We start from the raw sequence: 23,384 nt of genomic DNA, 5'->3' as shown, positions 1-23,384 counted from the left end.
CGAGCGAGAGCGCATAAGCACGGGGAGTGGCCGAGGAGAGGGAGAAGTAGGGCTCAATCCCAGGACTCCGGGATCATGACCCCAGCCGAAGCAGATGCTTAGCCAACTGAGCTACCCAGGCGCCCCTATTCTATTGCATGTTTTAAGAGTAATTAGCAAAGGAGTTTGGGAGACTTTGTCCCTCTTCATAACTCTTGCTGCTTTAAAACTGCCTGCGTACGCTTCGGCTTCTCGGCTAACAAGTGTCTATATTTTGGGGGTCAGTTTTGGCCTGGGCTTGTGGCACATTTCGGCTCTATCCAGTACCTGTGCTTCTTAAAAGGGTGCTTAAAAGCATCACGTGCTTCTTAAAAGGGTGCGAGGAGCGGGGCCTGGCTGCTCAGCTGGTAGAGCATAGGACTCTTGATCTCAGGGTGGTGAGTTCAAGCCCCACCTTGGGCATGGATCCTACTTTAAAACAAACAAACAGCTCTTTCCCGGCGCGGCTTGGGTGGAGTTAGCTCGTGGGTGTGGGAGATCGGAAAACTGAGATCTTGTTTGCGCCCCGACAGCTGCACCCCACAGCTCTGCAGCCGTCACCATGCCACAAAATGAATATATTGAGTTACACCGGAAGCGCTATGGCTATCGTTTGGATTACCATGAGAACAAGAGAAAGAAAGAAGGTGGAGAGGCTCATGAACATTCAAAGAAGGCAAAAAAGATGATTGGTCTGAAAGCTAAGCTCTACCATAAACAGCGCCATGCTGAGAAAATACAGATGAAAAAGACTATCAAGATGCATGAAAAGAGAAACACCAAACAAAAGAATGATGAAAAGACTCCACAAGGAGCAGTACCTGCATATCTACTGGACAGGGAGGGACAGTCTCCAGCTAAAGTACTTTCTAATAGGATTAAACAAAAATGAAAAGAGAAAGCGGGAAAATGGGAAGTTCCTTTACCCAAAGTTCGAGCCCAGGGAGAAACAGAAGTATTAAAAGTTATTTGAGGGGCGTCTGGGTGGCTCAGTGGGTTGGGCCGCTGCCTTCGGCTTGGGTCATGATCTCAGGGTCCTAGGATCGAGTCCCGCATCAGGCTCTCTGCTCGGCAGGGAGCCTGCTTCTCTCTCTCTCTCTCTCTGACTGCCTCTCCATCTACTTGTGATTAAAAAAAAAAAAAAAAAAAGTTATTCGAACAGGAAGAGAAAGAAGAAAGCATGGAAAAGAATGGTTACTAAAGTCTGCTTTGCTGGAGATGGCTTTACTCGAAAACCACCTAAATATGAAATATTCATTAGGCCAATGGGCTTACGTTTCAAAAAGGCCCATGTAACACATCCTGAATTGAAAGCCACCTTTTGCCTGCCAATACTTGGTGTAAAAAAAAAATCCTTCATCCCCACTATATACAACTTTGGGTGTTATTACCAAAGGTACTGTAATTGAGGTGAACGTGAGCGAGTTGGGCCTTGTGACACAAGGAGGCAAAGTTATTTGGGGAAAATATGCCCAGGTTACCAACAATCCTGAAAATGATGGATGCATAAATGCAGTCCTGCTGGTTTGACAGCAGTTCGAGACAAGTAATTCCTTATAATTACTGAAGACTACACACCAATCAGGAAAACAACTGTTCCTGTGGTGGTTCTGGATACTACCAAACAGCCTTATGTATCTGCAGTCATCAAGAGAAGCATTTATTCTATTGTGAAAAACATTAAAATAGACATTTATTAAAATAAAAACAAACAAACAAACAAATCCGGGCCTGAAGGAGGCAGGTTCAGCTATGTTGCCTGTGTGCATAAGCCGAGTGCCGGTGAGGGTCCTCAGCTGGATTTTATCGTGAAGAAACACCAGACAAACCCAAACTGAATGACACTGTACGAAAATAAATGGCCTATACTCTTCTGAAATGTCAATATCAATAAACAAAAGGCAGAAAGTCATGTGGCTATCCCACCCGGAAGAAGACTCTTAGAGACCTCATGCAAAGCACCATGTATGAGCCTGGGCGGGGACAAATTAACTGTAAAGAACATTATCAGGACAATAGATGAAAGTGGAATGCGGACCGTATCTGTGTCTTTGCCTATAGCGATATGAGTCTGGAGAAGGATAGATATTGTAAACAGTGGTTACTTAAGGAAGAGGGGGGGTTGGCAATGAAAGAAAAAAAAAAACACCACAATTTGAAAAAAAAAGCATACAGGATGCAAATAGCATGCAGGATATGATTCCATTTTTGTTAAATGATACGGATGTACGTGTGTAAAATGACTTCTATAAGGATGGCTAACAAAATGTTAAAAGACTATCTTAAGGTGATGGGAATTTGAACAACTTTTACATTTTGTGTATTTGTGTCCAACCTATTTTTTCTTTTTTGTAATAAAATAAAAATAATTTTTTTTCTTTTTTGTAATAAAATTTTGTAATAAAATAAAATAAAATTTTTTCAATGCACATGCATTATTTTTATGAAAATACCGGAAAAAAAATATATATATTTTAGTGTTAAAAGGCAAGAAAGGCTCACTTGCAGGCAATTACAAGAATATATTTTTTTACTAACATATAATGTATTATTCATTTCAGGGGTACAGGTCTGTGATTGATCAGTCTTACACAATTCACAGCTCTCACCATAGCACATGCCGTCCCAGTGTCCATCACCCGCCACCTCCCGCCCCTCCAGCAGCCCTCAGTTTGTTTCCTGAGATGAAGAGTCTTTTATGGTTGTCTCCCTCTGTTTTTGCCTATTATAAGAAAATTTTGGATTATGTTTTTTCTGCATCATCCACTTTTTTCCTATAGCCCTAAGTTTATTACTTTAAACATCTTATGTGTTTTGACCCTTGATGTTCCCAGAGGTGCTGAGCACATGTAAAAATTACGAGCCAACCCTCTGGGTTGGAAGGGATTAGGGTGTCTGATTTTCTGGAGAATTCTGTTTAATACTGGAGTTTCAGCAGTTACTTCCTGCCATCCTAGAGTTCTCGGAAGAAAGCCCTTTCGGGATGACTTCAAAGTTCTCCTTAGAGGACCTTGTCCCTTTGACCTCCATAGGAAGCACTTCATCCTGGACCGCCCTGGAAGCACTTCATCCTGACCTCAAAAGGTATATAAGATATATAATGTCCTGGATCTGAATGTTCTTTCCTTAAACCATACTTAAGACCATTCTTCCTTTCCGCTACCTGGAGGTAAATTCTGAGAATGACCGAGGTGGGTCTGCGGAATGCTTTGAGCTGCTCGGATGAAAGGATGAAAGCTCTAATCTTGTTAATAACAGAACCTTGTTGTCGGTGGGCCCACTGAGTCAGGTGGAAACAGGGAAAGGCCCACTGGAATCAAAGATATCCCCAACAATCCAGGGAGGCCCAGCTTGGTGTTCTGAGTGCCCACGGCAGTGCTGACTAAATCAGCTTCAGAAGGGTTGATCAGGTGTTAAGAAGGTAGAGTAAGGCTCTCAGTTCTCAACTAGCAGCTGCTAGGTTGGTGGGCAAAGGTCAGCTTCCTCACAAACCCCCCGCGCCCCACCCCCTGCAGTGGGGAGCTGTGAGGTGGATTCTGCACCACTCCCCAGTGCCCCCTGGAGGGTCTGAGCCTCAGTCCCCTGTGCTGGTAACTTGCTTCATAATGCATGCTCTAGAAGCTTCTTCCCCTCTATTTCACTTCACTGTCACCGGTGTTTTCTGGAATCCTTTCCTAAGTAAACTACTTGCTCTCGAATCTTGTCAGTTCTAGTCCAACTAGAATCGCCATGTGTTTCCCCCACCATTCCCACTGTCCCGAGTTCCTTGCCCCCTTGGTTCTGCATATCCAAATGGCCACAGCCCCCAGCCGCACTTTGAGCAAAGTCTACTCAGCAGGCAGCTAGTCAGACACAGTATACTCTTTTCATTGTGCAGTGGGCTGGAGTAGAAAGGGTTGGAACCCCACACACGTGCCTGGCTGGAGAATCCTGACTTGGTTACTTACTAGCTATGAGCCCCTGGGCACATCACCCCACTTCTCTGAGCTTGTTTACGCCCCTGTGAAATACTGATAAGAATCCTTGCCTCCTTGGATTGTCCTCCGGATCTAGTGAGCTAAATGTCTCAAGAACCAGGATTCTACCTAATAAAGAAGATACTTCCGAAAAGATAGTTATTTTTATCGCATCAGGAAGAAATTCATTATCGACTTTCTACGTGTCTCCATCTTGTTTCTCAAACAAAAAACCTGCTTCTAACCAACAGAGTATGTCAATTTGATATCGCCCTTGTGTGATTACTTATGTTGTATAAGATTCCATCTTGCTAACAAACTTACTCTGGGGACTCTCCATGCTGGCTTGATGAAGTTAGTGGCCATGTTAGGAAAGGGCACATGACAATGAACTCCAGGTGCCCTCCAGGAGCTGACAGCAGTCTCCAGTGGACAGCCAGAAAAAGCCAGGGTCTTCCATCCTACAGCTGCAAGGAAATGAAATCTGCCAGGCCCTGAGTGAGGAAGCTGACACTTTTCTAGCTGAGCCCCCAGATAAAACACAGCCTTGTCCACACCTTGATGGTAGGTTAAGGCCCGAAGCAGAGGATCCTACGTCCCTGGACACCTGACCCATAAAAAGTGTGAGATATTAAACTGTTATTGAGTTTCTTAATTTGTGATAATTTGCAACAATACATTACTAATTCACATGTACCACCCAATGTAACAATTTTCCATAGGTTGCCAGTATTGTTTCATCAATATGGTCATGGTTTTGGAGATGGATGGGCTGGAGTATTTTAAAGCACTTGCAAATACTTTAGTGTCTCTAACAGAGAAGGACTTTTTAAAAGTACAACAGTGATACCAGAAAAACTAAGACTTCACTGAGAACCAAGATAGAAGTCTTTTTAAAGCCAGATAGTTGATGGAGCTAGTATACTAATTGGACACAGGGAGAAAAGGTATGTTCTATACATTGAGTAAGAATAACATCCCCTTGATCCCATGAGCTAAAGAACAGGTAAGCATATGAGACCTTTCACTTGAAATGTCTAAGCTTTGCTAGTTGTTGTCTTTGTCATTTTAAAATACTGCAGTCACAAAGTACTTAATTGTTCCTATCATACGCTCATAGATCATACAAAACCTAAAATCACTGAATCCCGATTCTGATCGTAGGACCCATACCCCTAACCTGCTCTGGAATGGACACTTGTGAATTCCACTTTTTCCATAACTCCTTATGACTTCATGTCCCACTATAATTGCCATCCTTACCACTTTTCCCTTACTGCAGGAAGTTCTTTCCAACTGATCCCACCCAGTTCTTTTCTACCTTTGACAAGGCTTACCGAGGCAGCGCTTTTTAAAAAGGAAATTCTCAGGGCTCTGGGTTCAATCTCATCTCCACCACAGGGGCACTCTGAGATCTCTGGCAAGTAGAGCGTTCTCTAAACTGCACACAGTAGTGCCTCGCAGCGTTGCAGCAAAGATCAGATAAAGAACGTGTGTAACGTGTAAAGTACCCAGCCCCAGGAAGCCACAGCCGCCCCCAACCATTCCCTTTGTTAGTTCGCATCTCCAGTCTCCGAGCACCAGAACGCCCCGCACCGCGCCTCTCCCGCTTTCGTCGCGGGGGATGCAGGGATTTGTAGTTTTTTGGTCCCCAAATCGTATTTCCTCTCGGAGCCAGTGGGCGAGAGGAAGAACTACACATCCCAGTGGGCGGCGAAAGGAAAGTGGGGCTCGGAAAACCGAGCGTCCCGGCTCGGCAGCCTTTGCTTTCCGCTGCCCACTGGTTGTTCCCACCACGCGAGGGCTCCGGCCCCGCCGCAAACCCAGCGAGCGCGCGAGCGCACGGGCGGATCGGCCGGGACGGTGGGGCGGGGCGGGCAGGGAAGTCGCCGGCTCTAGAGGAGATCGGTCGGTCCCTCTGCTGCCCTGGGCGCTCGCAGGGGAAAAGGGAGCAATAAAGCGTGTAAATCGCGAGCGCCCGTGTCCGAGAAGTGAGAAAGGGCTGGGGAGGCAGCAACCTCCGCAGAGCCTGGCCGCCACGGGCTTGTCCTTCGGGATGGAGGCAGGGATCCGGGGCCGGAGGGGACCTAGACCGCTCCGCTCTCCCCGCGGGAAACCTGGGAAACGTTCGGGCCCCGAGACCCCGGCCCGCAGCCCTTCTCCCAGACTCAGGCCTGTCCCGTACCCCCTCTCCCCATCCCGTCGCCGGGCACCCCTGCCCACTCCCGGGCAGCAGTACAGCTCCCCGCAAGTCGACCACGCGCCCCGCTGGGGGTTGGAAGAGGACGAGCCGGGGCAGGCCCGGGGAGGGTCACCTCTCCGCGCGGGTTCCTCAGGTCCCCGGGAGCGGCAAGAAGGGCTTTGCGTGTAGCAGCGTGAATGTGTGTGTGTGAGTGTGTGTGTGTGCGCGCGCGCGCGCGCCGAAGCGGCAGCGGCGGCCGGGAATAAACCGGAGGAGAAGCCGGGAGGTGGCGGCCCGAGTCTGCGGGCGAGTGCGCGCCCCGGCCAGCGGGCACCGACCCGAGCCGTCCGCGAGCGATGCCGGCGGGGAGCCCAGCGCCTTCCCCCGGGTAGTGGAGGGGACGGCGCCCGGCCCGCCCGAGGGGCCTGGGGCGGGGACCCCGCGGGGCCGGTGCAGGGCTCCGCGGGCGAAAAGGAGGAGCGGGAGGAGGAGCCGGGCTGGCTCGGCGAGGGCCGCCGCCCACCCGGTTGGGAGGAGGCGGACCCGCTCCGAGCGCCGCGCGCGCGCCGGGGCTGAGCCTTGCAAACAAGTGTCTGTGGCGCTCGCCCCGCGGCCCCGAGACGCGCTCCGCCGCCCCCCCCGTCCCCGCCCCCGCGGTCCTCCTCGCGCCCCGCCCGGCCCCTATGGGGCAGGAGGGAGCCAGGGATCCGCTGGCCGTGCAGCCCACCAGCCGCCGCCGCGACCCTCTGCCCGGGCGGCCGCGGCAGCCCCGCGCGGGGCCCGCGGTCTGGACTCGGCTGCCAGGCGCGCCGGCGCGGGGTCGCCAAGCGAGCAGCGCCCGGGCTGTCGCCGAGCCCGCTCCTGACAGAAGAACGTGCTCGGTTTCCCCACCCACCCCTGGGAGGGGTTGCCGGTGCCGCGAGCGGCCTCCCAGTTTCCATCGCTCTCTCCTGGGGAGGATCCGCCGCCGGGAGGAAGGATTGGAATAAACCTGGCCGCGGCGCCGAAGTGGCTCCCGAAGAAGCCGGCGCCGGGGCCGCCGCCTCGTGTCCCCTCGGGGCGCAGCGCTCGGGGGTCGACGGGCCGGAGCCGAGGCGCGGCCGGCGGGCCGGGGGCGGCGGGGCCGAGCGAGCGGCGGTGCGAGGGGGCGGGCGCGCGGCGAGCCGGGGACCGGCCGGGCGGCCCCTCGCGCCCCGCGGGGCCCCGGAGCCCCGGTACGCGGGCTGGAAGCGACTGAGGACCGCCGCCGCGGGCTGCAAGCGAGCACCGTCCCTCCCGGAGGGGGACCCGGCTATGACAGCTGGGCTCCCGCAAGGGTTAACCTGGGTGTCCTCGGCAAAGTTGTCGCCGAGCCGGGAGCCGGCGTAGGGGTCGCGGCGCCGCGGCTCGGGGGGCGGCCGGGCGGCCGGCGGCGGTCGTGGCTCGGCGGGGCCCGCGCGGCCGGGGGGCTTCTGGGGGCGTGCGCCCCCCGCCGGCTGCCCTCGTGGATGCCTCCCGGCGGCGGCGGGCCCATGAAAGACTGCGAGTACAGTCAGATCAGCACCCACAGCTCCTCCCCCATGGAGTCGCCCCACAAGAAGAAGAAAATCGCGGCCCGGAGGAAATGGGAGGTTTTCCCGGGAAGAAACAAGTTCTTCTGCAACGGCAGGATCATGATGGCCCGGCAGACGGGCGTCTTCTACCTGACGCTCGTCCTCATCCTGGTCACTAGCGGACTCTTCTTCGCCTTCGAGTAAGTGGCTGCGGAAGCTCCGCGACGCCCCGCTCCCCTCGCCTCCCCCGACCCCTGCCCCTCCTTCCGCTACTTTCGTTTTCTAGAAGCCTTATTTGCTGTACACTGTTATATAATGCAAACCCACTTCTCCCTCTCTTTCTTCGGGAGGTCCGTTTGCACTTTGGTCCCCAGAGATCAGGCAGCCCTGGGTCGGGCTCTGCGAGGGGAGAGGGGAGAGGGCACGCCAGGAAGGTGTGCCGGCCTCGGTGCTCCCAGGGGTTGGGTGGCACCTCGCAGGTGACTGATTCTTGGTGCTGTCTCGGCTGAGTTTGGAGACGAGCAAGCCAGCCCAGATGTAGCCTTGTGTGCGAAGGGAAGATGAGGCTGACTGCTCAGGCAGTCAGGGGTAAATGCAATGACTTCCTTCCTCACCAGCATAGGGCATTTTGTTAATGTCATTTACTAAGTCTTATAGGTACCTTAACTACAGAGTGAAGAATCTTGGTTATTTCAGGGTTCCAAGTGTAGGCCACCCGATGTAGCCTGGAAGGATATTTTCATTTTTTGTTCTCCTTAAATGGTCACTCTTGATCAACAATTTCTGATTTACCGTGAGCTTTCCAAACTCTTTGCTTTTAAAAAAAGTTTCAATAAAAAACGTTGAAAATACACATTTTCCCCTCCCCCCTTCCCCAGTGTTGGGGGAACAGGTGAGAGGAAACTTTCTCAGTCTGTTCAGGAAAAGTATGACACTGCGTGGTAACTTCTGTTTCCGGAACCAGTACTTTGGGACTTTGGGGCTTTTATTTGAAGAAAAGCACATGCAAGTCTTCGCCGTTTTCAGGAAAATCAAGTTGGCCGGTAGCAACTGTCCTCCTGCCAACTAATGAAAGATCTTCTTATTTATTAATAGGTTAGATAAAGTCCTTTAACCACATTCCAGAATCAATTTCAATTGCTTTTATTAGGTCCAACATTTGCAATGTAGCTTCTTATGTAATTGCTGGTATCCTATGTCTGATCAAAGTTGTGGCCACTCCCCCACTACACTCTCCCACCCCCAGAATACATTTATTGGGGTTTTTTTGCGTGTTCCATATCCTGCTTATTATGGGGCATGGTACCCATTCAGTCTCCGTCTTCTGTTGCATAGGGTTAATTAAACCTTTGTGTTTATTTACTTTTGTCTCTGGTAAGTCTTAATAGGCTCTTATTTTGCGCCCAGGGTTTGGTATTCCAAATGCTGTGTCAGTCAGAAATGAATGATCTCTTGACAGTGTAATACCTTTCTTGTAAAGCCCTCTGACCCTGAGGGAAAACATTTTGCGTCTGAACATTGTGCTATGATGAACAGGATTGAGTTAGAGCAGGTGAGGAGAGAGATCTCAGAGGTAAGCCATGCAGTGCCCCCAGGCCTCACACACAACCCCTTCCTTTCTGACTAGGTACATTTCCCAGGTCTCTTCCAGAAATTTAACTTTGGGGCACATTTGCAACTAGGGTGGAGCCTGTTGGGGGCCTTGGGGATGGGAGAGGGAGGGTGTGAAACGGCTTTGGCAATGGCAGGAGAAATGTTCTTTCCCTCCTGTGTTGCTCGCCTTGTCCCCTTCCAGAGGCAGCCACTCGTCCTTACAGACCAGGGTCTGAGTCATGATAGGTTCAGGCCCCGGGGTGAGGATGCCATGTGATTGAACACAGATGCCATGCTTCTAATGGTGGCTTCTATGACAGGTGGCCTTCTAGATAGATAGGCTTCACTATGTTCCTAATGTTAAAAAAGTTTTGAACTGATCTGTATTGGCATTTTTGCTCTTTTTTTAGCCATTTTAAGAGTGGGGGAAAACGGGTTAGTTTTGTAAGCTTCAGCCACAGGTGTGTTTCATCCGGGATGATGAATGTTTCATTTTCTGTGTACACCCAGACCCCCACTGGATGGTTGGAGATCCCCTCTAGTGGTACTTACTGCTATTTTCTTTATTCAAATACTCCTTCGTGCAAACCATCATAAATTCATTTGTGCCTCTTAAGCTCTGTGTATGTTTCTTCCAAGACTTCCCCAAAGTCCTCACTGGTGGGTTGTTAGGGATCCTTCTCTGCATCGGCATTGTGCTAACCAATGGCTGGAGGGATAAACACGTGTGCTGGGATTTTATTAGCTACCATTGGTAGCTTCATTTTTAGATAAGCTCTTTGTGTGTGTGTGTGTGTGTGTGTGTGTGTGTGTGTGTGTGTGTTTGGTCTCCGTGAGTGTTGCTTCAATTAGGCAATTTGAAATTTCAAGAAAATAGGCCAGTCCTGGCCTGATGCCTCAGTTAGGAAAAACCACAGGGCTGTTCAAACTATAGAATATAATGGTTTGGCTAAGAATATTGTCACTGTGTTGCTTTTAAGTTCTTTATCATTGCTAATGACAAAGTGAAATTAAATGACTTCGGCCAAATTAATCTGATAGACTCAGAGAAGCAGTTAGTTCAATTAGAAGCATGCATAGGATATGAAATGCCAACAGCCTAAAAGAGATCAAGAGAAAGTGCCAGTTTTGTCTGCTCACCGCCCGCTTTCCTTCTGCCTGTTCTTATTTATTGAGCACATACTATGTGTTTGCCTACTTGGATTAATTTCATGTCTAGATAATTTTAATATTAGTAGAGTTCGTGTTCAAATATTAGAGTCCATGTTTCCCCATGGGCGAGTACAACATTTGAAAGGAAGTCACAGGGCTTAGCTTCGGACCTCCTTTTCCTGCAACTCTTCACCTGCCCTTCCTCTCAGTCCCAACCTTGAACAGAGGACAAGGAAGTTCGTGCAAGAGAAAGGGACTTACTTATTAGAGCAGAGCAACAGGTGTTGATACTGCCTCTGACCCTGGGCAAACGGCAGGGCGGGAATGACTGTTCCCCCATGGCAGGTGAAGTGACAGAGGCATAGAGAAGTGAAATAACCAAGGGTCACACACTAACTAGTGGCAGGGCTTCTGACTGCAAAGCCAGTGCCTTTTCTGCCCCCCAGTGCTGCCCTCCCTCCAAGCATAGATTGGTGCTTAAAGGTATGGACTTTGGAAGGACAGATCCCAAGAGTCTAACCAGAAATATGACCCTGGGCACATAATGTGACTTTTCTAAGCCTCGGTTTCCCAGTCTGTTAAATGGGATTAATAATAACTACCTTAAAGTGTTACGAAGATTGGATTAAAAAGTATAGTTAGTGCCGTGTCTCATACATAGTCAATACTCAATGAATAGCACATATCATTAGCGCAAACCTTAGAAGTAGCTTCCCCAGGACTCCCTTTTCTGAGAGCCTTTGAAGTAGGGAGTAAGTGGATTAATTGTATAACAGTGATAGCAGGTTGGGCTGGAAAAAAAAAATGTGGAACTGTGTAGTTTGCAGTTGAGATAAAGACCTTTGTATGAGTCTGAGACGTGGCTTCACTCTTGCCCCTTCGGAGTGGGAGTCCCGGCAAGAGGTCTGGGACCCCGCCTCCCCTTGTCCAGACCTGAGTGGGAGCACTGAGAAGGCCTCCAAGAAGCCGGGACTGGATTTCATTTCCATTTTCAGACCTACCATCTTAGCACCATGAAGACAGGAAAAAAAGCTACTGGAAGCTACAAGATGCAACTCTGCTCGTTTGCAAGTAGGGTGGGGCTGTGTATTTTGGGGTACCTTGTGTTCAGCATATGTACTGATATGTGCTGATAGAGAGTGCTAGCATTTTGTTAGCCGTATTCGGGATGGAAGGAAGCTGCTCACAGCGCTGTCCACACTTGTCACCGCTCTTCGCAGTTACTGAGGGCCTGGTTCATCTGAGCCTCACAGCGATGTCCTCGTTCTCACGTCCTCAGAAGCACAATTGGAGAAGATCGGTGAGCTTGATCAATTTCTGTGTCTCTTCTTCTCTGTCATACACATACTTACAGCCTGCTCTTGTTTCGGTGTGAAATTTTGAAAAGAAAAAGTCTTTGGTCTCATCTTGGTCATAGTCTCCGATCCAAGAAGGAAATGAACCAGGAGGCCAGGAGCTTCTGTGAGGTGTGGGGAAGCCCATCCTGATCATGGACTTGATGGTCTTCCAGTTCCATGCTGTGGTCACAGACAGTTCAGAGGTGTGACTGGGGTGGAAACCCTTGGGAATGTGGATGCTTTTTAAAATTTCTCATCACTAGAAGTACGTTGATTTTTTAAAAAATATGTTTCCTTCTCCTCCTCTCCCTCCCCTTTTCTCCTACCCTCCTTCCCTTTGTTTCTTCTTCCTCCTCCCCCTTCTTCTTTCCTTGGTCGATCCCCTCTGAAAAACTTGATGACTAATTGGTCATGGGGTGATGTTTGCTTTGAAGATGGAACAAGGGCCTGTCCCCCATAAACAAAGGTGCTATTTCTAATAATAATTTCTCCCTTATAGATTGGAAATCCTTTATTATTTAGTAGAAGATGCTACCCTTATAACATAGAAGGACCCTCTCTTTTCTCAACTGTCCTATTCAGAACTGCATCAAGTTTTCCCCCATCAAGAAAACCTCGGGGAGGTGTCCTGTCTTCTAGCCAGATGCTGGTCAAGTCATGCATCATAGAACACTGAGAGGGCATAATGGTGCATGATAGTGGATGACCATCAGGATGTTACCCTCAACATTTCCTATTAACCAAGTAACCTTATTATTGACCTCTTGACTTGAGGGCACTAACCCATTCATTTGTGTGCGAGATCAACACATGTATATTTCATGAGCTTAGGGAATGCGTTAGTTTTGCTCACCGTTGTGCTCCAGTACCTAAAGCGGTATCTGTTACATCGCAGGCTCTCTGTGAATATTTGTAGTTTATGGAATAATGGCAATATGGAAACACTCTGAAAAGATAACTTCCTTGTGCTTTAGTTTTTCATCTTGGAAAGCGGTCAACGTTAATAAAATTTATAATTAATAGAGCCTTCTAGAGCACATTTCCCTTAAAAGCTTTGATTATTAGATGTAATTCTTCTGATTTTAGAATCAGGTCTCATCCCCTTTCAAGTGTGTTAATTGAAGCAGAGGAAATAAAAGGTTTTCTTAGTTACTGAGAAACCAGTGACAGAGTTGAGATGTTCACTTGGCTAACTAAGACTTCTTTCAATTTTTTATTTATTTTTTAACTAAATGCTTTAAGCATATGAAGTACTCTGTGATATATAAGAATGTTACCCAACTACCACCAGTACCTGGAATAATTTTCACATTTGATGGGTTCTTGACTTTGGATACTTGAATTTATTTAATAAAACTCTTAAGGATTCTGTTGACTCTCAGCTAATGGGAAGTGATACCAAGTTATACAGAAAGGATGCCTGTGGGTGCCTGAAATAGGTAATGATGGTCAATTATTTAATGGGTCATATCTACATAACCTGAAGATTTTTCCTTTGCAGAGCAATGTTGCACGTAATTTATTCATTGCAGAGTTGCTCTGTCTTAGCAAGAGAATTTAAATTAAGTGTTTTAATGAAGTGTGTTCATTTCTTCACAGCTGAGGTTGTTGGGAAAGGGAAAACACTGGTAGTCAACAGATACTTCTAATAAGTTATATCCAGGAATTTGGATCTGATAAAAAAAAATTGGCTCAGATAAAGGCTGGGGACCATCTTAATGCTTTTGTTTAGTTCTTTAGTAAATATAAAAGTTGGTCCCAATTCATACTAATTTTTATAAACTGGATGATCTACCTCCTCAATTTCTGCCCTTTAAAAAATGTAAAAAAAAAAAAAGAAAAAAGAAACCCAAATGTAATATTAGATTCATGCAGAAGAGTCTGTGTACCAGACATGCAAGTTTGGAAATAAACTACTGTAAAGAGTGCCTGTGGAGCTACCACTCAACTCCGGAACTACCTGGATATGGGGGCTTTGAGTCTACTCACACCCTCTGGGTTTCAGCTCTGATCCATCTCCCTGCCCCTCCCTGAGATCTTCAACACTTGTGTTCAGCAATTATTAATGTTTGCCTCTTTTCCCTCTAGGTTTCTTCTTCTTCTTCTTTTTTTTTTAAGATTTTATTTATTTTTTTTGACAGATAGAGATCACAAGTAGGCAGAGAGGCAGGCAGAGAGAGAGGAGGAAACAGGTTCCCCACTGAGCAGAGACCCCGATGCGGGGCTCGATCCCAGAACCCTGAGATCATGACCTGAACCGAAGGCAGAGGCTTAACCCACTGAGCCACCCAGGTGCCCCTTCCCTCTAGGTTTCTTAATGTATGCATTCCCAAACAGTAGATTGTTTCTATATAAAAAATATAAAGAAAACATTCTTATATATATAAAGAAGTAAAGGAATCTTTTGTAGAAACAAAAAAAACCCACGACAAACAACCCCAACCTCCATCTCTGTCCCTTTCCCTCCCTCTGTCTGGACTGTCAAAGAGTAAACTGCAGACACCATGTCCTTTTATATCCAAAATTTTCAGCATTTAATTCTTAAGAATAAGACATTCTCTTATGTAAGCACCATATCATTAAACCTTGAACAATACAAGTGTGAGCTGTGTGGGTCCATTTAAGTATGGATTTTTTTCATAGTACAGTACTGTGAATGTATTTGCTCTTCCTTATGGTTTTCTTCCTTGTTTTTTTTTTTTTTTAAAGATTTTATTTCTTTATTTGACAGACAGAGATCACAAGTAGGCAGAGAAGCAGGCAGAGAGAGAGGGGGAAGCAGGATCCCCACTGAGCAGAGAACCCAATGTGGGGCTTGATCCCAGGACCCTGAGATCAGGACCTGAGCCGAAGGCAGAGGCTTATCCCACTGAGCCCCCAGGTGCCCCTCTTTCTTTCTTTCTTTTTTTTTTTTTTTCAAGATTTTATTTATTTGACAGAGAGAGACACAGTGAGAGAGGGAACACAGGGAACACAAACAGGGGAGTGGGAGAGGGAAAAGCAGTTTTCCTGCAGAGTGGGGAACCTGATGTCGGACTTGATCCCAGGACTCTGGGATCATGACCTGAGCCAAAGACAAATGCTTAATGACTGAGCCACCCCGGCACCCTCCTTATGGTTTTCTTAATAACATTTTCTTTTTTCTAGCTTACTTTATTGTGGGAATACAGTGTGTAATACATGTAACATACAAAATATGTATTTGGACTATTTATTTTATCTGTAAGGCTGCTGGTCAGTAGGCTATTAGTAGGTAAAGATTTTGAAGGTGTTGAAAGTTATACACCAATTTTCAACTGATGGAGTAGGGGTGGAGTGGGGCTGGCATCCAACCCCGTTTTGTTCAAGAGTCAGCTATGATACCATCAATTTCAGTAAATTTAATGTGGCTACAACAGTCCATATTTAAATTTTACTACATTTAAGTTTATGATCTTGGTATTTGTTTTGTGCTTATCTAATATATATTATTTCTCATTTCTCCTTCTACCTTCATTTAGATGAACTGCATATTTTTAATATACCATTTTATTTTTAAAAAAATATTTAAACTATTTCTTTGTATTTTTTTAATAGTTATTTAAGAGATCAGAATATGCATCTTTACCCTGTGATAGTCTACCTCCAAATAGTGATACTATATTTCACAAATAATGTAGAAAAACTAAAACATTATAATTCTACTTACTTCTCCTACCCTTTATAACTCTGTTGTCATATATTATATACTGTGTGTGCTATAAACCCATTAATGTTACTGCTTTAAAACTATCAATAGTATGTAAGAGAAACATAAATACATATATCTATATGAAACAAAGATAATTTAAAGTAAAATATATGCCCATATGTAAAAGCTAAAATAATACATTTATACATGTATAAAATAGAGACAATTTTAAATGAGATTTTATATTTATATTTACGTATTTACTATTTCTAGTACTATTTATTTCTTCCATCTCTATCATTTCGCTTTGGCAAAAGTACTTTTAGCATTTCTTGATGCAGGTCTGCTGGTGACAAGTTCTTTTAGATTTTGCTTTTTCTGAAAATGGTTGCCTTCATTTTTTAAAAGATAGAAGATATTTTCACTGGATAGGATAATGGCCCATTGTCTTCTGTTCTCTTGTTTCTGATGAGAAGTTAATTTTTTTTTTTTTTTTTTTTTTTTTAGCATTTTCCCCTGTGGCATGATAGGTGAGTTTTTCCCCAGTTGATTTTTCTGTTTATCTTTTGTTTTTAACAGCTGAACTACAACATGCCCAGGTGTAGTTTTCTTTCTACTTACATGACTCAGGGTTTGCTAAGACTTCTGGGATCTGTGGGTTGATATCTTTCATCAGTTTTAGAGCTTCTTCATCCATTATTTCTTCAGTTATTTCTTTTCTCTGTCTCTTGTCCCATTTTTTTAATACTCTATGTGTGTATATGTGTGTATGTGTGTGCATATGCTTCAATTTCAATAATTCCTCTTGGTCTGACTTTATATTTAGTGATTCTTACTTCTGCTGTGTTAAAACATCTATGATGTCAGGCACCTGGGTGGCTCAGATGGTTAAGCCTCTGCCTTTGGCTCTAGGCATGATTGCAGGGTCCTGGGATTGAGTTCCACATTGGGCTCCCTCCTCATTGGGAAGCCTGCTTCTCCCTCCGCCTCTCTCTCTCTCTCTGTCTCTCATGAATAAATAAATAAAATCTTTTAAAAAAAATCTGTGAAATTTTTAAAAAATTTTGAGCATTTCTACATTTAAAAAACAGCTTTTTATATAATTAAAACAATAATTTCTATTCTTCTGAAATTCTCCATCCATTCATGTCCATATTTTCCACTGGATCCCTTAACATATTTTCTTGTAGTTTTTTTTATTTTATTATTTTATTATTTTTTTAAAGATTTTATTTATTTATTTGACAGAGACAGTGAGAGAGGGAACACAAGCAGGGGGAGTGGGAGAGGGAGAAGCAGTCTTCCTGCTGAGCAGGTAGCCTGATGCAGGGCTTGATCCCAGGACCCCAGGACCATGACGTGAGCTGAAGGCAGGCACTTAACGACCGAGCCATCCTGGTGCCCCGTAGTTATTTTAAACTCCCAGCCTAATAATTCCAACAGCTGTATCATTTCTGGGTCTACTTCTTTTGGCTATTTCTTCTCTTGCCTGTGGGTTGTATTTTCTCTCTTCTTTGTGTGTCTCATAATTTTTGATCGCATGTCAGATATTGTGTGTAAAAGAATTGTAGAGTATGCATCAATTTAAAAGTGTGTGCCTTTTATCAGGTCACTAGTGTGTGTGCTGAGTCAGTTTAATCTGTTATTGAAATGGGTATGGTCTTTTCTGAAGCTTTAGTTAGACCTGTTTCATCATTGAGTTCAAATGTTTCAAGGGCAGAGACTTTTCCTTTAGCAGGAATTGGGATCTGAATTCTTAAGATTTCTTTATGCTTCATAGCCCAGCACCAGCTTACCCAACTGTGGAAGTTTTCTGAGCCAGTTCATTAGCATTTTGGGTTACTGGGGAGTTTTCTTTGCTTTTAGCCCTGTCCCAGCCTTCTTGATCTCAGCCCATCTCTCTTGATTTAGATGTCTGGCTTCAGCTTTTGGAGAGCTGCTGAAGTGCCTAGGATGAAGACCCGAAGCACATTAGGGAGATTTTTTTCAGTTTGAATGCTCTGACCCTTCCCTTAGCCTTAGGAAGGTCTCAGAGTCCCCAGGGCAGTTGCTTATGAACTCTCCTGCTCTACCCCCAGCCTTTGGTGTATTCTTGCTGTCTTTTTGGTAAGGATCTATGGGAAAGAGTTGGCTGGTGGTGCAGATTGGCTGGTGGTGCAGACTTACTCTGTGGCTTAGGCTCTTTGTATTCTTACCCATGCAACCACCCATATAGCCATTAAAATTGCCTAAAAATTTGCCTGTTTTCTCCTTACTCCTGGATATGGTGAATTCCTGTTCCTCCTGAGACTTCCCTAGGAATGAAAGGAGCTGTTGGCCTTTTATCTTTTGGGAAGGGCTCAATGCATTTAAGCTTCTTTGCATCCTCAGCTCCCTGATATATTTTTAAAAAAACTGCTTTGTAGCTAATCTGGCTTGTTCTCATTGTCAGAGTGGGAGCGATTGCTCTTACAATTTTCAACTTGTATTTTTCTAACTTAATGTGTTCCTCAGATCCATGTATGTTGTTGCATATATATATAATTAACTTTTATTGCTATAATATTTTGTTTGTATAAATACACTAAATTTATTCTTCATACTATTTCTAATCTTTCTTTTTTGGACTTCTTGCTGATTCTTGGCATTTACTATCATTTTAAGGGGTAGAATATGCAAGGCTGCCTCTTCATAGGTTTTGATTTAAGTGTGTCCTGTCAATGACTATGACATCTCGGTTCAAATGCTTAGGCCTGGGTAACAGAATTTAGCATGAGATTCAGTCTGTTACGCTTTTATATGATGGTGAATTAGTTTTCAAAAGATAAATCATAACTATCATCTAATCTTTGAAGTTACATACAATTAAGAGTAAGGTTTATGGAACTATATGTCCTTATCATAAGTGAGATACTTTATCACAAATCTTCATCTGTTTAATTTGATGCTAGTTTTTCATTGATTTTTTTTTAAAAAGCTTAACTTTTTATCCCCCACTTATAATACTTTGAGTGTGGAGTCTCTTCTCTGATCCCATGCTAGCTTAGATACAAACCCCCAGGTACTTGTAATGGTCATGAAGGTTTGTTACTGACCTTTTCTCATGTAGCTGGCTTTGGGTGAAAGTCCTGATAGAAGGGATTTATGATTGAACCAGCCAGCCCTCAGCTCTTGTAGACTCTTCAGACTCTGGTCATCTACATGAGAAAGAAAATATCTTCCTCTGACATGAGCAGTCCCAGAATAAAGGAGACATGACAGGTCTCTGTGTGTGTATTTTTTTCCCCCCGATTCCATTCTTCTAATCTGTAGAAGCTGTGCTCTCCTTAATTTAGGCCTATTTTTGCCTCTACTTCCTTGACCCTTCACAGCTGGGAGCCAACACACCATTGGAATAGGCTTCCCTGTCTCCCTCTAGAGATTTTTGAGGTAGACTTTCTTTCAACTGTAATGAGACCTTTTCATTTTAGAATATTTTAAGCACATTTGGACAGAGCACACCATTTTTAAAAATAGGAATGCAGTAATTTCCATATATCCTCAAACGGAGTTTTAAAAATTGCTGACCTCAAAGTCCATGGGAACTTGGTCTTGCTGTTGAAAGCCATCAACTATGATAAGGCTGGTGGTTGATAGAGAAGGGTGTAGCCAATGGCCATCCGGGGCTGTATGTGGTTTGCCTTGAGGTAGTCTTATCCGTGGAGGAATGGCTGTCTAACTCACTTGGGAAAGGATTTAAGCTCCCTAAGTCTGGTATCTTTGCAGGCACTTCTCAAGAATACAGAGAAAAAGCTTATTTTAACACAATACCCTGGAGTCTATTAGAGGTGTCAGTTCTACTTGCTGAGATGAGAAATTATTGCCTCCCTCGTACAGATAGTAAAAATAAAATGGGTCCCCAAAATGTGCGTTCCTGATTACTTTCTTGACAGAATCTGATATCCTTCTTTCTTGTTTTTATTTTTCCTTTCTCTCAGTGCTGTAGGTGTATGTGACTACTTTCTCTTTACTGTTTATTTTATTTTATTTTATTTTATTTATTTGACACAGAGAGCATGCTCAAGAGAGCACAAGCTGGGGGAGCAGCAGAGGGAGAGGGAGAACCAGGTTACCTGCTGAGCAGGGAGCCTGACATGGGGCTCCATCCCAGGACCCTGGGATTGTGACCTGAGTGGTAGGCAGGCGCTTAACTGACCGGGCCACCCAAGTGTCCCTACTGTCTCTTTACATGAAACTTCTACTTCCTATAGTTTCTAGGATGGTCATCTGCTTCCACTTTCTTTTTCTTTTTCTCCTGTATTATATCTCATTTCCTGCTTGCCCTGAATTCACTTTGCTCATTCCTCTTCTCCCTTTCTTCCTCTCTCGAGCAAGTCTGAATCATCTTGGTGATCACTCTTGCCTCTTCCAAGGTGACTTTTCATCTCTTGCTCTCTTTCTCCTTGCTTAGAGCACTTGTCTTCTAGTCGTGAATTACTCCTGTCTGTGGAGATCTCTTACCCAGGTGTCCTCTGCGGCCCAGGGAGCAAGGTATTGAGCCCCACATGTGCTGTTCCTGGATTCACCACTGTGAGTGAAGAGAACCCCTCCCTGGTCCCCAGCACTGCAGTTTCCCCTTTTCTCACGTACTTGAGTCCTTCTTCCTCTACTGATCCTTTCCTTTAATGTCTCTTAGGCTGTACTCTTCTTCTCTTTCCATACTGATGTGGTGGTTTTCAAACATATTCATAACATCTTAAATTCTCTTTCCATTAAGAAATGGAGTCTAATTCTTTACCCTTTGAATATGAGTCTGCCTTAATACTCTGTTCTAAAGAACAGAACATGGCAGAAGTGGTGCTGTGTAATTTCTGAGGCTAGGTTAGACATGTGATGAAACTTTTATCTAGGGCATGATTTCTCTCTCTCTCTCTCACTTGGGACATGTACCTTTAGAGCTCTGAGCTACCATGTGAGAAGTCTAGCTACATCACATAGAGACTCCCCGTAGTACAGAGACCACATGGAGTGAGTCTGGACCATAGAGAGGTGCCCATGGATCCCCCAGCTCTTCCTACCCAGCTGTTTGAGTCTTCCTGGCACAGCAGAAGACATGCAAGCTAGTTAACCTTCATAAGATTCCGTTCCCCCTCTTCCCCTGGTCTTTGAGCCACCCCAGCGGAAGCCAATGGAGCAGACATGAACTATTCCCACCATGTTCTCTCCACAGTGAGGATTTGTGAATGAACAATGTTGTTGTTTTAAGCCACTACGTTTTTGGGAGGTTTATTACACTGGAAAACTTAACTTTCAGAAATTCTCAAATGAAGTGTTTAGACTTCTCTGGAATATGCAGCAATAAATGTGCCAATAATACTAAAGTTACAGTGCTGTCACTTGAGAAGGAAGAAAATTTTTTCTGGTAACATCAAGGTTAGCTTTTCTCACTCACTGCTTCCATTCCAACGTGTCCTTGAGTAGGAGAGAAAGGAGTTGCTGTTCAATAATGTATCCACAATTGTGCCAAACCCTGGGTCTCCCTTGGGAGAGGTGTTTGTGTTGGTAAAGTAGTTTGAGTTCAGTGGTGTAGGTCCTCACCAGCCCATGCTGGACCACAGTCCCAGCCTTCTTTCTCGAATTTTCTTCCATGCTGTGCTTGTTACGTTTGTAGTGATAGACTTACACTCCCATTGCATGGAAAAATAAATCCACACAGAGGTGTTGAAATCAATTGTTCAAGACCTTTCTATTTTTCTCACAACTATTAAGCTAGATGACAATCTCTGTATTCTTTGAGATCTCTGTGTAGAGTTATCCATCTGTTGATTCTGGAAAGGGCTGAATGTGGAAACGTGACCCAAGTGGGGATGCCTCTTCAATAGTGCGGTGTGCTAGGATGCTCATTCTTCCTGGGATATTGAGACCAGGAACCTGGCTTACCAATCTGCCATACCTTGGACCCACTGAGGCCTTTCTGGTAACAGCCTGTGGTTACTTTGGGTCTGCTGAGCTATGCTTCCCCAGAAGTGGGCAGCTAGAAGGCTAGCGACTCCCAGTGATCTGATCTTTCCTGCAAGCCTCAGATTTGCATAATTGATGCACTTTATCATCTTGAATGGTACTATTTTGGGGTCTTTTAATGCCATGAATTTCCCATACACACATTCTTGATGACAGATAAGAACGTTGTGGACATATAAGCCAAAGTCAAGTTAAATTCTGCAGCTATATATAGCTTATTTGTCTTTCTGACGAGGGAGAAACATCCTTTGCTTGGCTCTTAGACTTACTAACTCAGATAAATTTTCCTGCTCCTCTGTAAGATAGCAATCCATGCAAATCCAATGCCAGAATGGTCCCTACGTAAATGCAAGTGGTGCTTACAACTCTAGGAGATGTGCGGGTTTGTGTTTCTGTTTCTATTCCATTAGCTTTATGCATATTTTATGCAGATATTTCAAAAGGTACCATCTTGGATTTATTTTTATTTATTCATTTTTAAAGATGCATTCATTTATTTGAGAGAGAGCATGTGCACGGGGGAGGGCAGAGGGAGAGAATCTTCCAGCTGACTCCCTGCTGAGCGTGGAGCAGGGAGCCTGACCTGGGGCTCGAGCTCAGGACCCAGGAGATCATGACCTGAGCCAAAACCAAGAGCGATGCTCAACCGACTGAGCCGTCCAGGTGCCCCAAAAAGAATGGTCTTGTCTTGTACAGATAAAGAGCTACTGAAAGTTAGAGAAGCCTACTCTTTGTCATTAAATTATTCTTTAATCTGGATTAACATTGAGTAAGATTGTGTACAGGAATTATTTCTTCTCTGGCTCACAACAAAAAAAATAAAGGTGAGAAGTATTATTTTTAAGCTATATGCCTTTACTGAGCTAGAAAACGATTAGCATTCTATTTTTTATTTAAGAGTTGAGGTGGCAACCAATGAAGGGTGCCATTCATTCCTTCCTCTTGGCTGTGGATGGTTATAGTGATACAAGAAATGGTGGGTTTGTTCTCTAGAACATGAGCTTAATATTCTTGACTCTAAAGAGGATGTGAGCTTTTAGGCTTGGTCTGATCACGCAGAGTTGACCCTAGTTGGTATTTTCGAGGAAGATCTCAAGCTTTCCTGAATGCAAGCCCTGATCATGCATAATAGGGAGATTGAAAGTGTAGACATATACGGAATTGTTTTCCTGTCTCCTCATTCTTTCTTTCCTCCGGATAAGTTTTCTATTGCTGCCATAAGGGATTGCCACATACTTTGTGACTTAAAATCACACACATTCATGATCTGATCTACAATTCTGTAGATTAGAAAAGTGGGACATTGGTCCGCCAGAAGGGGCAGGACCTTGGGCCGGATGTCTTTCTCCAGTTACAGATGGCCTTCTGAGAGGGGCTTGGCTGGAAGCGGACCGATGCCAGGATTCCAGCAGCTGGCTGGGGGAGCAAATGCTTCTGTCCTAAAAGAACAGACAGTGGGGTGGAGGTGGGGCGGGGGGCGGGTAATCTGCATGGCCAATGACAGCCTCCACCGCAGGCAGTTTGTGGCGGGGAGAGGGAATCCAGCCGGGCAGGCCACAGATGGGATCAAGGTGGCCCCAGTGACCTGAAGGTGTCAGGCAGCTCTCCAGCTCTGGAGAGCCACAGAACAGAGCCTCAGGGACCTGAGGCGTCCAGGGCGGGGATGTGCTGCTGGGAGTGGACACAGTGTGAAGCTGGAGCAGCAGCCCACGGGCAGGAGAGAGTCCCTCCCTGACCCCGGCTCTGTCCCCTCTGGGTCTGCATCTTAGGGCCTGCCAAGCCAGCCTGCATTTGTGTGGAGGAAGGGGAAGGCAAGGCTGGGATTCAGGCTGAACCTGACCTTTCGCTAAATTTTCTTCTCGGTGTGAGATAGATCTTTGTCGTCTGAAGATTTTTTTAAAATTTAAATTCATTTAGCCAAGGGGTGCCTGGGTGGCTCAGTGGGCTTAGCCTCTGCCTTCAGCT

The 23,384-nt window shown here is 45.4% G+C and overlaps 1 protein-coding gene and 1 pseudogene across 3 annotated transcripts in view; both read left to right on the top strand.

Annotated features, from left to right (window-relative positions):
- The first annotated feature begins 475 nt into the window (after window positions 1–475).
- Window positions 476–1,742, top strand: LOC309864227 (ribosome biogenesis protein NSA2 homolog; annotated as a pseudogene). The gene is made up of 2 exons (XR_014316683.1): window positions 476–996; window positions 1,181–1,742. The product of XR_014316683.1 is annotated as a ribosome biogenesis protein NSA2 homolog (transcript).
- Window positions 1,743–7,303: 5,561 nt separating this feature from the next.
- The window catches only part of ZDHHC14 (zDHHC palmitoyltransferase 14), a gene marked incomplete at its 5' end in the record, with an annotated part of 268,451 nt that continues 252,370 nt past the window's right edge, over window positions 7,304–23,384 (top strand). The window contains one exon of one of the 2 annotated variants that reach the window (XM_082729580.1): window positions 7,304–7,888. In XM_082729580.1, the coding sequence (XP_082585706.1) occupies window positions 7,644–7,888 (245 nt within the window). The remainder of the gene's footprint in view (window positions 7,889–23,384) is intronic. The other variant, XM_082729578.1, reaches the window with a different exon arrangement.

This window comes from Mustela nivalis (genome assembly GCF_964662115.1).
Source record: "Mustela nivalis genome assembly, chromosome: 5".
Classification (NCBI taxonomy): domain Eukaryota; kingdom Metazoa; phylum Chordata; class Mammalia; order Carnivora; family Mustelidae; genus Mustela; species Mustela nivalis.
This window is presented reverse-complemented; position numbering and strand designations above follow the sequence as displayed.